Source organism: Hipposideros armiger, unplaced genomic scaffold (assembly GCF_001890085.2).
Source record: "Hipposideros armiger isolate ML-2016 unplaced genomic scaffold, ASM189008v1 scaffold_142, whole genome shotgun sequence".
NCBI classification, from domain to species: domain Eukaryota; kingdom Metazoa; phylum Chordata; class Mammalia; order Chiroptera; family Hipposideridae; genus Hipposideros; species Hipposideros armiger.
Window position 1 is genome coordinate 958,823 of NW_017731492.1, and position 16,202 is coordinate 975,024.

The following is a 16,202-nucleotide window of genomic DNA, read 5'->3' on the forward strand; positions in this document are numbered from 1 at the left end:
TATATAACAAACTCTGTATTTTGAGTGGAAATGTTAGGGGGTCGTCTTATACGCCCAGTCGTCTTATACGCCGGCAAATACGGTATATTACATTGTATTATACTATATTTGTTATGTTATATATAATACCTATTGTTTAAAATGTATATAGTATATAGTAACTATTATGTAATAATATCATTGTGTAAAACACTATTTTTAAGAAAATGGATAAGAAGAGTACTATTAAGGAACACTTGTCAATCCAGGAAATTGCACATTTGCTCCTTGTAGAAGAGTTAAGCCTACAGTAACAAAATCCTCTAAACAGTGTATATAAGTATTTCTTATATTTTCAAAATAATTTGCGACAAATTATTCAATTTGAAATATCATATTTTAGCATTAGTCTCATACACATATGGGCAGTGAGAATGCAATGAAATATATAAATAATGTATTGTTATAATTGTACATGTGAAACATGCTTTTATTAACCAATGTCACCCAAATAAATTTAATTAAAAAGTATATGTAAAGTGTATTTTACTACTCTTTATTGTATAGGCTATTTTAAAGAATATAATTTTGACAAATAATATTTAAAAAACAGGAATTATTTTAAGTTTCAAATGTCAAAGTTTTCTAGTATCTTATTTTTATAACAGTATGTGATATCATTTTTAAAAAATATTGTACACTCTTTTCTAATGTCAAATGAGATAGCCCCTCCTTTTCTGCACTTAAATAAATGTAGGATTGAACCAAATATAAACAACATTTATTTAAAGTTGATAATTTCTGCATTTATTGAATATGCTGATGCAGATTTATCATTCATAACATTATAATAGGTATGGCTAATAAAAATATGTAAGTTTTTATTTTGGACTTTCAACCCATTGTTTTCCCAGATGATCCACCACCTTACTGGGACAGACGTGTTCAGCAGATAAATATTTGACTCAATTTATGTAATGTTAACAATGAGAACCTAAATCCCTGTTACATTCTAGTGAGGAGTGGAAGTAGAATTCTATCAATAACATTCCTTTATTAAATAAAATGTTATATAACATCTTGTTTTGTTTGAAACACACATTTATTTTTTTTTTTTTGTTTTTGAAAAGCTGAAACACAATTAGTAATTGTATCACATTTTTTTCTTTTAGTCCTTGTTACCTTTCAGTTATTGGAATAATTTGAGAAGCAGCATTGACCTTATGCTAAGTTATTATTCAAGATTGGTTTCATTTCTCTTTGTTTTTAGCATGTAGTGACCTGGAGTTCAGAGAGGTGGCAAACAGATTGCGGGACTGGTTCAAGGCCCTTCATGAAAGTGGAAGTCAAAACAAGAAGACGAAAGCATTACTGAGGCCTGAGAGAAGCAGTAAGATTTCTAAATTTGATTTATGTCATTGTCTTTGATGTGGGATTTTATTTTCAATGAATCACTTAGATCAAAACACATATTTCAAAGTTTATCCTTCACTTAGATGCTGAACAAAAATCAAAACATAGTCATTGTTCCAAGCACTCACCCATAATATTTTCCAAGGAAATTAAGGATTTGTAACAACTTTCTCTGGTAGAAAAAGGAATATCCCTCAGAGACAGCATTTAGCTTCCAGTCGAATTGAAAGAGTAGGAATATTTTTTTCAGTGTTTTGATAGAAATGATAAAGAACAGAACACAGGAAATAAAGGTAAGACTTTTCGAGTACTTAGATTTCTATAGAACACAATTAGCACCCCTTTTCCTCCCAAGATTAGCCTTTTCCTGATTGCTTTGCAGACATTTCTAATTTGACTCAATTGTGACATTAGACTAAAAGGATATTTTCAATGACACGTTGCAATTCCTGTTCGTAAAAGAAAGAAGACATAATAAAAAGACAGAATCTTGTATGATTCTTTCATCATCTGTATAATTCCCCCAAAATGTTTTTTCTTTAATTCCTTAGAAATAGGAAATGCAAATTGAAATAGGGCCATTGCTATGACTAATTTTATGAACTCTTCATTTTATATATTTTTCATTTACAAGAATATATTTCATATTTAATGCATGTGAAAGAAAGATTGAAACATGAGCTTAATTTTAGGGAGTTTTCAAACAGAGAAGCATTTACTCTAAAATAGGAGAAGGTAAGGTAGGGCAGGAATCATAGCAGCACCTTGTAACTGACAGACTCCCACGTGCGCGCCCTTCTTTACTTATCATGCATGATGTGACCCATCCACTCTCACTTGCAATCCTTAAATATTCGTTTCAAACAAAATCATTCATAAAATGGCACAGTCATCCACAGTCTATATTTCCTAAAATGCCTCATTTGTTTTCTTCTCATCAAAGACTTTTCAACAGTTTCAAACTTTTATATTTATGAATCTTATTTATGTTCTTAAAAAATTTAATAGTTCTTAATTAAGCTATGGCCGATAGACATAATAATTATCTTTGCATGTGTGATAACCATGCACATATGTTTTGTCTTGTGAAATTCAGAAAGAAAACATAGTGTTTTTTCTCTCCTGAAGGAACGTTTCTCAGGTTTGTTTTTGAAATTTATTGGTTTAATTTTTGGCAGGCGTTAAATTTCTTGATGCTTTGAGAGTAAGATGTCTTATCTTACATAGCAGAAACAATAAAGCCTGTTTGCTTCTTTATTCATGAAAGAGACATAGGTTGGAGTAAAAGTTTTCCCAGAACCTGACATATTGATTTTTTTAATTTATTTCATGTCTATACCTGCCCTGTCATACTTGAATATTTTTATTACTTGCTCTCAAATTTCTCCTTTGAACCTGAGTTCAAACTAATGGTCCTTCTCATATTTGGAGATGGATAAAAGAAGAGCTTAGAGAACACTCAGCCCAATGCCTGGTTAATTGTACACATACATAAATATTATTTCTGTTACTAGCAAGAAATTAGACAGCCTTGATATAGTGGGTTAATTACAAGAAGTTCCTTGGGTTGAATATCTTTGGAGAGTAAATAAGAAAGTGGGTACAGGATTATTTATATTGCATGAAGGGGTCAGAGGCAAAGTAGGGGTAAATTTCCAAAATTAAGTTATCTATCAAAACAGATATGACAAATCCCTAGAAGGCAAATGTCTGACTCCCTCAGCTCCTCAGATTTGTACACCCTCTGAGTGAATCCTCTCCTGACTCCATTATATTGAATTTGTGAAGTAACTCTCCAATGGTATCCTCCCCACCTCCTTTCTATTCGTATTTTTTCTTTATAGCATTTGTCACTGTCCATTATAGTGATGATCTATGTGTTTAATTAATTTAGTTTTTTCTCTCTCACTCTCACTCCCCAATAGACTAAAAGGTAGAGATTTTTATTTACCATTGTATCATCAGAACATAGAATAATTTGACATATAGTACTCACTAAATAAAATTGAGTAGAATGAATAAAAGAAACAAAGAAACAGCCAAAATGCTACATTGTGTGCATATTACCATAATTTAATCTAAATCAATGATTACCCTAGGAATGATTACTTATTATTTTCTCTATGACAATCAATTCTGCAGTTAGTTGGTATGCTTATATTTCTATGAGAAAGATTCCAATGTTGGAAGTAGTGGGTCAAAATGTGCATGCATTTCAAATTTTGGCAACAAATGTTATGAGACTGCTTTGCAAAAAGCTTAGGGCATGTCTAAGTTCTAATAGGAAAGCATGAGAGTTAAAGTTAGCCTTCGTACCTGCCAGCAAAAAAATATAACCATTATTTTTAACTTTTCCATTCTTCTGAGCATGCTATTATTATATGTCATTATAAATCGAATTTGTTTTAATTAGTGGTGAATTTGAACATAAAACATCAGTGGGAGGAGCTTATACACAGCAAAATGGAAAAAAAAGTGTCTTAACTCAAGCTACTATAATATTAAAATACATAGACTAAATGTATTAAACACTAGACATGTATTTCTCAAACTCTGTAGGCTGTGATGTCCTAGATCAAGGTGCCGTCAGATTAGGATGTCCATGCGGACCTTCTTCCTGGCTTGTAGACAGCCATCTTTTCACATGGCAGAGACAGAGAAAGATCTCTCTAAGTGTCTCTTCTTATTAGGTTACTAATCCTATCATGAGGGCTCTACTTTATGACCTGCTTACCTCCAAAAAGCCCCATCTCCTAATGCCATCATTGGGCAGGGTGTGTTGGAGGTGGACAAGGCTTTATCCTGTGAATTGTGGGGGACATGAGTCCATAGCACAAAAGGAAACAAATAAAACCCCATACGCTATGCCAGCTTTTATGTTTAATTCTGAGAAAGGTATATTGATGAATTCCATGATATTTAATCAGCTCCTTCTAGTATTGTTATTAATTTTTGCTATATGTGTTTGCTGCCCAATTTTTTAGAATATGGATTTATTTCTGTTATATCCATTAATAAATTATGCTTATTGCTGTATATTATAGTATTTATATCCTACTTACTGCTTTTTAGCACAGATTTCACCTTACCTGGTAGTAACAGTACCATTACTACATTCATTTTTATTGCATTTGCCGATATACTTACTGACAATTTTATTGTCAATCTTTCTTTATTACTTAAACTTACATGACTTTCTTATAAACAAACATTCATAGTTGGGTTTTGAGCTTTCATTATGACAGTGAGCAGACTGTACTTTTTAAAATTAAGGTACAATGAGGTCAATAAAGCACAGGGAAATATTTTGATAAGACACAGGATATTTGTCATTTAAACAGAGTACCTAGAAGAAAAAGAAAAACTTATTTTAGAATCTCTTATTAACAGTAGACCAATAATCCAAGAAAATGTTGTGATTTTAATAGAGACAAAATCAAATTTTAGTTTTGCATCAGTATAATATTTGATACTAATTTTAGAATATATTTTATATGAATAAACCCTTTAAATATTAGCTAGCATTGACTATGATATAATATTTTGGGGAAATGCTATAATATATTTTTTTGGATTTATATTGCTTTGCCTTATATATTTTTGGAATAATTAGTCATTTTATTTTAAAATAAAAGTATATATTCTAACAAAAGCATATTTTGCATACCTTGCAATCCAGGTTGCCTGCCTTATATCATTTGTCTCCTAGTAGAATTTTATAAAGACAGAAATTATAATTTTTAAATATAGTAGTTTCTATTTTATATAGAAAATTATAAGATAGATAATTTTAAATTGTTATGCATTTTCATTTTGTAGATTATCAGAATTTATGTATTTTATACTTTTTTATACTTAGAGCCATATAATTTTTTATAACTTTTTAATGTGGCAAAAATGAACATGTTTATTAATAAACCCAAATATATACAACTTAAACTATAAACTATAAAATTAGCTTGAACAATAAAAATTAGGGGCACCAAGATATACAAATTTAAAAACATGTTTTAGTTTTAGAAGTCATCTAGATATTTAATGAATACACATTAATTAATTTAGCATAAGTCTAAGGTGTTAAATTATCTAAAGATTTAGAAACTATATTTAAATTTCAAATCAGCTTATTATAAAACATAATTACTGTTGAAATAAAGTTTATCTTAATGATTTAATTTGTTAACTAATTTATACTTTTTATAATCTCAAATATTATAAATGTAATGCTATCTTAGTATATTTTTATAAGTTTAGGAAAAACACATCCAAATAAAATTAAAATGTACACCTGTATTACACTTAATGCTGAAAACTCTGAATGTATAGCTATTTTATTAAATAATAGTAAACTATATAGTTGATTTTGCCTATGTTTATTTAAATTATATGAATTGAACTTTTAAAACATTTGGGTTATTCTTGATTAAATACTTTTGAAAGCATTAATTTTTTTGTAAGTTTTAAAAATATATAATTTATATCAACACTTATTCCTAAGCCAATCAAAGCAGAGCTTTCTTAAGACATTTTATAATCTAATTTGTCAATACCAGCTGAAGACAGAAGAAGATAATATATATCAACAGTCACACTTGCATGCACACATAAGTAGAGAGTTTATAGCTTTAATTTTAAAATTTTAGTCTTGAGTCATAGTCAAATCTAGAAATATAAAACACACTGGTTTATATGGAGAGCTGTCTCTCACCCTTAACTCACCTTTACATTTTTACCCAGATCATGTTTATGGACAGTAGGATAAGTTGTGGTTACAGCTAAATATGAGAGGTAATGTTTCACAAACATTTGGACAGGAGACAATTAAAAGTTTTTTACCTTACGCCCCAGTCTGTAGTCACCTGTGAGTCAGGCTGTGTTTAGAATCTGTCACCTCCTGTTCTCCACACTGGAGAATCTCCATTGCCCACCTAGCCCAGGGGGAAAGAAAGCTCTCTACCAATCTGCACCTTTGTCTTTAGACTCCAACGTTCATTTGCCTAAAGAGTGATAGTAGATGGAAGTTGATCATGGAAGTGAGAGGGGAGCTTGCTGCATTTTGGTTGTTCAGAATACCTTCCTTATGCTTAATCAAACAACTTCAAATTTAATATCAAGTGACAAAATTTATTTGTATTTGAATATCGAAATAGTAATAATAGTGGCAAATATGTGAGGGAGGGCCAAAGCCCTCCCTGTATATTTCTTCTGGTTGTACCAAGAAGAATGCTTAAACGCCAATATCTCTTGCTTAATATATATGATATTGCCTTTGAGGTAAATATTTATCTTTTGATGGATCTGTATCTCTAGTGACATATAAATTAATGTAATTTACATAAAAATGGTCAGTTCTTTACTCTCAGGAAATAATAGCGTTTACTTTCTATGTTATTAGAATATTTGTTAATAGAACACACAGTTTCTTACAAAATAATCCAAACTTAAATCTATTTGTTCTATAGATGAACACAGAGTGAAAAGTTAGTGAATGAGTTGAAGAGGTGAATGTGGGCTGGGACTGAACTTGTTGGAATGCAGGGGGAGGGTGAATAGGGGATGTCATCCCATGTCTTCTTTATCAATACTTTGTATCTTTAAATAATCTGAAAAAATGCAGCTCTCTTTTCCATTTCATACAACACAGTAGGTATATGCTATTTCCCAAGCAAACACATGTAGCAAAAAAGGCATATAGATACGAGTGTACCACAGAAGAGCTTGTTCTAATTATTGGCTAAAAGGAAAGCCAGTGCCTTGTGAAGGGCATAAATGTGTGTGCTGAAGCATATGAAATTACCAGTTTTGGAAATACAAAACAACTAGTTTTTAAAGGGTCAACTTAATAAAAATCATCTGAAAATTCGCTACTGTACTTTTCATATGTAAGTTAATTGGTATACTTTAATAGTTTAAATTATTATCTGGAGTCGTGCATATCTTTTATCTTAGGTCAATTTTTCTGCAGTGTTATAATGAGTAAAAATACAAATTAAGGAATGACATCTTTTGGTTTCCTTTATCCTACTCTAATAATCCAGCCTCATTATATGATAACTAATGACTACTAACAGTCCTTAAATTAAATGCATTTATGTTCTCTAACTTCATTTTTTTTTTCTACTCACAAGTCAGATTGCTAAAACTGTTAGATCAAATGCTTTTGTGGCTTAATCATTGCCTGCTGACCTCTCCGTAGGTTCTAGAAGGTATTACAGGATCTTTTAATTAATATAATTCCTCATGGTATAGAAACTTGCTTCATATTTGCTTTTTCTGGGGGGGGGGTGGTCCTAGAACACCCTTCACCCAGGCATCTGCATTCTCTCACTTTATCCATCTTCCTCCTCAGATTACAGCAGCAGGTGCCTCCCTCCCACCACGTATAAAAGACTTGCCACAGAGCATTCACCACCTCTTTATGCCGCTTTGCTTTTCTTTATAGCATATGTCGCTATCTGATATAAAAATGTTTACTAGTTTATTTTGTCCCATTTCCAAGTAAAATGTAAGCTCTGTGAGGCCAGGAATTTTCCACTGTGGAATCCCCAGCCGTGGCATGTGACAGAAACTCAGTAACAATGTGTTTAATGAATAAGTTAATAAATCTAATTGTAAATTTTTATTTAAAGATGGATGAAGTAGCTGGTAGCTGCTGCCCCATGGTTGCTGAATGACATAGAGGTTTCAGAAGGGCAGATCTCTGACAGTAGCATAATTGAAATACAAGAGTCAGGACTTGATGAAACTTAAATGGGAAGTTACCCAACTTCTTTTTATAAGGCAGTGGACCTTAAATGTGGACTGTGGCCTAATAAAGGGGAACTTGCTAGCCTCATATACTGGGTATCAAATTAATACTGCTATATATTTTACATTAGTTAAACATCTTATTACAGTGTCAAAAATACCAAAATGGTATGGTGACAAAAATTTTTTCCCCTCGTACTTATTTTAATGCACAATAGGATACTAACCATAGTTTTTTATTGACCAAATTGTATCAAAGCCATTCATAAGGTATTGTATAGCCATTGCCAGAGAGGAATTGGTTCTTTACCTGAATGTTGGATATTGTAAATGTTTCATAGTTAAATGGCTTCAGTTGACAAGAAATATCAATAATGTTATTGCTTTTTTTTTAAGAAATTAAGCAAGTGGGTAAAGTTTGCCAGTTTTTTAAACAACTTAAATTAATTTTATATAAAAAATCGGGCTTCTCAGATATGTTTCGCTTGAATATATTTTAGAGCTGTCACTGGCAAAGGAATGACCATTGAAAAGCAACTAAGATGGAAAGAACTTTAAACAAAAATGTTTTATGATAAGAAGGTGAAGAAAACAGAGCTATTTAACCTCACTCCATTATCATTATACCATGAAAATACATGTTTTAGGCTTTTTCAATAAGTATATGTTGTACCATTATAATCTGTATACCTTGATATATTTTGTTTTATTATTTAAATCTCCAAAAATTACATAACAGAAATACTAAGGTTTCTTTTTTAAATATGATTGTGATTGAGACAGAGAGAGTGTGTGTGCATGTGTGTGTGTATGTATCCTTTGAAAGAGATAGCATATTAATTTCCTTTTTTGTCCTTTTGAAAAGAAAGCATCAGGACATCACAATCATATGCAAAATCCTCAGATTAACAGTCTAACTCAGATTAAGATGTCTTTTTTTTTTTCTTTCCTACACACCAAATGCTCTCCTCAGTCAGAGAAAATGACAGTAGCTTACACCCTCGGTAAATGAATACATTCTAATTTCTTCACAAGATATTGCTCACTTAATGTCTTGCTGTCCTCACATTGAGATGAAGATTGAATTTCAAATCAGAAGGCTTAAAAACAATGCCCTATTTTAATGCAATTAGGAGCCTTCTAGTTAGAGCAGGGAACTTCATCTTTTGAAAACAAAGATTGGAAAAGTTAGAAGATAAATGTTCTTATTTCAAGTAATAAAATGAAAGGTATAAATCAATGCTTATTTTGTTTGTTCCAATTATCAAGACATCTCTTGTTAGGTAGACACAATAACTAATAAAATTGAATTATACATTTTAGTATTACTAAGGTAATATCTTAATATTTGGATATTATAATTTTCTATAAACTATATATTTCATATTTAGATAATCAATGTAATTATGTATAAAGTAAAACTATAAATATAAGATAAAGGTATAAGCGAAGAATATATTACAATAAAATTGTTTTGTTACATTATTGTGTCCTGGGAAATTAGCAAATGGATTTGCTAGGCACCAGACTTTTGGGTGAGCCTCTAGTCTTTACAAGCTATATTATTCCAAATAGAGAATTACTATTAACACTAGCAATTTAGGAATCATTAACAAGTAGATTGATTCTCACAGGGTACGTAAAATATTGTCAATTTTATTACATCCTGTTTTCAACAAAATGAATAACTTAATTTCAAAATATAATCACGTAGGATGTTCAGAGCACATGTAACAGTAATTTGAACTATTAGAACCTAGAAAAAAATTAAACAACCTCCCCCCAAAAAGATGACAACAAATATTAATATATACATATTTTTTAAAACCTGTGCATAAAAATAAAACACGATGACATTTACATTACATTCATATATGTATTCAGGCATTTATAGCATCAGCATTATTTCTATTGACTTTTACACCAATGCCAGTCTAGTAATACACAACCTGGAATATTTGCATTATAGGGATCTTAAAAACATCAAGAAGTGATAGCTAAAATAAAGGAGAAAATATAAATGAAAGGATATAAAATAGCTCAAAAACATTACATAACATAAAGCCTGATATCTATCTATCTATCTATCTATCTATCTATATATATATAATCTAGATCTAGATATATATATACATATAGATAGATCTATATGTATGTATCTATATGTATATATATCTATATATATATGGTTTTCCAATCTTATTTCATTCTCATACATGTATTCACATAAACGTTTATTTTCACTTTAAATCATTTATTGTATTGTAAATATTTCCTCACTATATCTTCTATTTTGATTTCAGACTTCTTAGCTTGTGTTCCTTATGAAAAATCTCACAAAAATACTGACCTGGATATTCTAATGTATATATTTTTTTAGTTTAAACCTTTCAACCATCCACAATTTATTAGTGTGACATAGTATTCTGGCAATAGATCATATTTCCTTTCTGGATTTAAATAACATCTTTGCAATTATTTAATCTTCATTTATTTTTATGTCTAAATTTTCTCTTAAGTTTTCTATATATTTTTCAATAATTCCTTGTTATTCATTTCTACAGTAATTTTATTATGTTCTGATATTGTAGTTTTTATGATTTCAGTTTTTTCAAATTTGTTAGCATCTGTTTTATGGCTCAGAATATGTTTCATATGTACTTGATAGGAACTTGTATTTTGTTATTAATTGTTGGAGTGTTCTATCTGTATAAATTATTTCAAGTTTATTGATGATATTGTTCCAATCTTCTATACCCTCACTGTTTTTCTGTCTACTTGTTCTATTGATTATTTACAGAGTAGTATTGATGTCTCCAGATAAAACTGGGAATTTTTCTTTTCCTCTGTTTAGTTCTATTTTTTTTTTCTCTCGTGTATTTTGAAGTTTCATTTTATATACATTCAATTTCAGGGTTATGTCTTCCCTTTGAACTATTTATCATTATGTAATGTCCCTTTGTATCTTGGTAGTATTCCTTATTCTGAAGTTAAATATATTATTAGTATAGTCAGCCTGTCTTTCTTTCCAGTAGTGTTTGCATGGTTTATTTTTTCCACCTGTTAATTTCAACCTACTATATGCCATTTTATTTAAAATGTTTTTTTGTAGGATAACATATAGTTCAGTCTTGCTTTTTAATCCAACCTGACTTTTTTTGTGTGTAATTTAATTGACATGCTTAAGTCATTTACATTTAATTAATTATTGATGTAATCTAATTACAATCTACCTTCTTCCTAGTTATTTTACATTTATTTTATCACATCCTTGCCCATTTTTTTTTCATACTTATAATGTTTTATTTTGGGCAAATTAAGCACTTTTATTATTTTATTTTACCTCTACTCCTGGTTACGATTTTTACCTCCTTTTAAAATTTTTAATGGTTGTCCTAGGATTTACAAGATACAAATTTAATTTGTTGCAATCTACCTTCAAAACACATTTTGCCATTCCATATTTATTAGAAGGAAATAAAACTCTCAATTTACCCCACCTACAAACACACAATACATTGCTAATGCATTTAGATTAGACATTCAATTATCTTTTAAAACAAGTTTAATAAAAATATAAATTTCATATGCATCTTTATTAATGCTACTTCCAAAATTCTTCAGGGTTTTTTATTTGTTTGTTTGGTTAGTAGGAATCCAAGCTTCTGTCTAGTATCATATTTATTCTTCATGAAGAATACGTGTTTTAACTTTTCTCATAGTTCACATCTGCTTTTAAAAGGTATTGCTTTTTCCTTTTGCAAAGGTATTTTCTTTGGGTAAAGAATTTTGGATCAAGAGCTTTATTTTTTTTCTCTTCAGCATGTTACATATGTTCCTCCATTGCTTTCTAGGTTGTACTATTTCAGCTGAGAAGTCAGCTGCTTTCTCTCTCTCTCTCTCTCTCTCTCTCTCTCACTATTTGGAATATGCATTTGCCTCTAATTGCTTGAAATACTTTTCTCCTTATAATTGGTTTTGAGCATCATGACTATGGGTTCCTTTTCCCCCCTCCCTCCTTCCCTTCCTTCCTTCCCCTCCCCTCCCTTCCTCTCTTCTCCTCTTCTTGGTAGGCATTCTTGCTCAGTGTTCTCTAAGATTTCTATCACTGTGGTTTTGCAGTATTTCATTAAGTTTGGAGAATTTCCCATTAACTCTTGAAATATGTCTTACTTAGGGGACAGCTGTTTTAGTTTAGTTTTTTTTTTTTTTTTTTTTTTTTTTTAGCTGAGCCATCCTGCCACCTGTTGGCAGCTCAGCGGCTGCTCACCTCGGGCTGGACTTGAACCGCTGTTGCTCAGAGCTCAAACTCTTCAGCGAGCTCTTAACCAACTGAGCCACTTGGGTGGCCCTAGTTTAGCTTTGTTTTTGTTGCTGTCTCTCTCTCTTTTCCTTTCCTCTAGGTTCACTGTATCCTCACAGATGTCCACAGAGTGACAGAGCATCACGCTTAACCCAGTAACCTCCGGCCTGTTCCGTAAGGGATACAGGAAGGAAAGACGGAGGTCTGCCTCCATCCCTTTCCCTCAGCAGCTCCTGCTTCTCAGGTGGCTTTCCTCAGTCTCTTACCAAGCCCAAGTCTTCCTTGAGTGCACTTGCTGAGATATGTGGAGTAAAATCCTCTTCCTTTTGTGGCGTCCATGGGTGTTTACTGTCATGCTAGCCCACACACAGCTTTATAAATTCTTTGAAGATTTTTGCTGAATTCTCCTTGTTAGCTTACATAGTGTTCAGTGGCTGTACTAGGAAAGGAAGTGCTCACATTCCATCTCTTCTTAGAAACACACGTCTGTTTTTAGATTCTGGGTTATTGCATTGCCCTGGGACACAAAATACCTGGCAGGTTCAAAAAAAAGGGGTGGTTTTGTAGATTTTTATATTTTTCTTATTTTTAGTGTGGGAGCAATACTTGTTTGAACTTTCTGCTCTCTAGGTGAAAGCAGGCAGTCCTTGCCTTCATGCTCTAAGAATATTTTTACTGTATGTACATTTTTGAAAAAAGCTTTTATAAAAAGTGTTTTTTTTCTTTTATTATTTAGAGATATTATTAGAGCCTTTCTGACCTCTAAAATTTCTAAGGCGCCAGGCTGTAGTTGAATCATTGTTTGGTTGTGATGTGTCGTTATCTTCCTGCTGATTTGGTGTTTATCATTAGTTCTTAAGAGTTTACCTAGCAATGTCCTTCATTGTGTATATTTTGTTTGAAGATTGTTACATATTTAAGCAAAATTTCTACCATTATTTTTCTCAAATTATTTTTCCAGCACCGTCTTTCTCTTCTCTTCTAGGACTTCAATTACATACATGTTGTACTCCTTGATATTATCTAGCAGTTCCCTGAGGCTCTGCTCATTTCTTTCCTTGCTTTCCTTCATATTAAATCATTGCAATTAATCTATATTCAAGTTTAATTTTTCCTCTGTAACTCATTTCTGCTGTTGGATCCATCTAGTGATTAAAAAACGGTACAGGCTGCTTTGTTACTTTGTTCTTGAATTTTCATCTAGTTCTTATTATTTTCTATTTCTCTGCTTATCATTCCTATCATTGAAATTGTTACAAGCAATTTTTTTTCTTCATTAAAGACACCTATTTTCATTGTTTTTAAAATTGTTTTCCCCTTGGGTCTAAAGTTCTTTATTACATCTTCGTTCAAGGTTATCAATTCTATTATTCAAACCCATGTGTTTATTTTTGTCTTCTTGATCTGTTAATTTCTGAGAGGGGTATGTTAAATTACTTAAGTCCAGTTTTTTGGGTTTTTTTTTATCAGTTTCAGGTGAACAAAACAGTGTAATAATTAGACATTTACACCCCTCACAAAGTGACAACCTCCCTCCCCCAACCTATTACTCCTCTGACACTATATAGAGCTGTTACAATTCCATTGACTCTATTCCCTATGCTGTACTCCACATCCCATGACCATATATATATTATATGTCAACTATAATTTTATATACATATACATTCCATATTATTCAGCTTCAGCTTCAGGTGTACATTGCAGTGGTCAGACATCTACACGGCCCATGAAGTGATCTCCCTAATAAGACATCGTTGTTTTAAAATTTTGTCTGCATATTCCAACAGTTGGGTCATCTCAAGATTTGTTCTCATTGACTGTCTTTTCTTTTAAGAGTATGTCCCATTTTCCTGGTGCTTCATATATTTCCTAATGATGGATGGTGTCCCAGATGTTATGGATATTAAATTGTGTGATGCTTTATTATGTTACTCTAATGCAATAAGTGTTTTGATTTATTTATTTTATTTTATTTTATTTTTAGCACATGGGTAATTTTGTTGTGCTCAAAATGAAAACCCGTATTTCCTGGGTGCCAGTTCTAATCTCAGGTCAAATTTGTGGAGGTGATTTGAGTCTGCAATGTGTATTTGTGGTTGATGAGTCATCAGAATCTAAGACAGGCAATATTTGGTTTTCTCCTTTCCTTGTTGGATTTCTCCCTCATTTTTCAATAGTTTTACACAATTTTCTGAGTCTCCTGTCTAGAATGTCTGCATTCTTTTTTCACCAGTGTTCCTATTGCCTTTTGCTATGCCAATTCTTCTGCCCTCAGGCTAACAAACAATGAAAAATGGGATTTCATTCCATATAACTCCCCTCCTCAAAATGTGGACTTTTCACCAGAATCTGTGTACTTCTTATTCATTGTTCTGTTTCTCTTCCTTGGTTTCTTTTTCCCCCCTTCCTCACTTCCTCCCTCACTCTTTCTTTCTTTCTCTTTCTTTCTTTCTTTCTTTCTTTCTTTCTTTCTTTCTTTCTTTCTTTCTTTCTTTCTTTCTTTCTTTCTTTCATTATATGCAGAGTTTAAAGACTTATGAGTAGGAGTGTCAGTCCAGTAAATGTAACACAGTCATTACTGGAAGCAGAATATAAAATAACCATTTAAATCACAAGTTGAAGAGGGGATTTTTGTGTTGTCTATCTTTGAACCTACAAGGCCCAGGAGCATGTTTTGAGCCAGTATGGTGTTTCGCTTTTCATCACATACTCCAGTTTACCTCTCTCCCTCAACAAATCAAACTACTTTTTTGGGGGGAGGGGGGAATTATAGTAATTTTTAAAATATTAAAACTTCATGACTGAGTACAGTCCTTCAGCCATTTTAAATATGTTTTGCAACCTACATTTTGTGAGTTTTTGTTTTCATTTGAATGATTTTACATCAATTTATGTTAATCTCAGTTATGCTAATAATATATTTGCTGACTAAACAAATGCAATTGTTAAAATAGGCTTGCTATTTCATAGGAACAGAGGAAGTGAAGTCTACCTATCTGTATTCAGGAAGCGAAGCAACTTATTTTCTGCCATAGCATAAACATTCAGGGAATGTTCAGAGATGTTTTTCAGTTATAAAACTTTGTGTTTTATAGCTCCTGCCCCAGTCTTAGATCCTTTGTACTTGCAACTTATTTTACTTGGAATGCCTCTGTCCCATATTCCACAATTACTCATATTTACACTTTTATATTGGGTTGTCGGAAAAGTCATTACGCATTTTTTGCAATGAAAAACAGAAAAAAAATACATCCTGACTTTTCCAACAACCCAATATTTCTGCCCAAATACCCTGTTTTTAGGAACAGTGTGGTAAGCAGAATTCTAATTATGAACCTTCAAGATTGTGGCTCCTAGTTATTCAAACAAATGTTGTTCTATGTACTACTGTGAAGGGATTTTGCAGATATAAGTCAGTTACTCTTAAAAAAATAGGGAAAACAAAACAAAGCAGTGTTGCTAGGTGGGAAGGGGGTGGGGATAAGGAGAAGGTAAAGGGATTAGAAAGCATAAATTAGTAGTCATAATATAGCCACGGGGATATGAAACACAGTATGGGGACTATAATCAATAATGTCGTAAAGATTTTGTAGAGGGTCAGATGGGCACTTGTCTTATTAGGGAGACCACTTTATGGATGGTGTAGATGCCTGACCACTGCACTATACACCTGAAGCTGAAACTGAATAATATGGAATGTCAAATATATATATATATATATATATATATGTACTCAATGTGGAGTACAGCATAGGGA

At 31.7% G+C, this 16,202-nt stretch overlaps 1 protein-coding gene across 5 annotated transcripts in view; it reads left to right on the top strand.

Moving 5' to 3' along the window:
* SPOCK3 (SPARC (osteonectin), cwcv and kazal like domains proteoglycan 3) overlaps positions 1-16,202 on the top strand; it is a 363,483-nt gene that overhangs the window by 330,106 nt on the left and 17,175 nt on the right. For all 5 annotated transcript variants that reach the window (XM_019650566.1, XM_019650568.1, XM_019650564.1 and 2 more), the window contains one exon: positions 1,250-1,369. In XM_019650566.1, the coding sequence (XP_019506111.1) occupies positions 1,250-1,369 (120 nt within the window). The remainder of the gene's footprint in view (positions 1-1,249; positions 1,370-16,202) is intronic.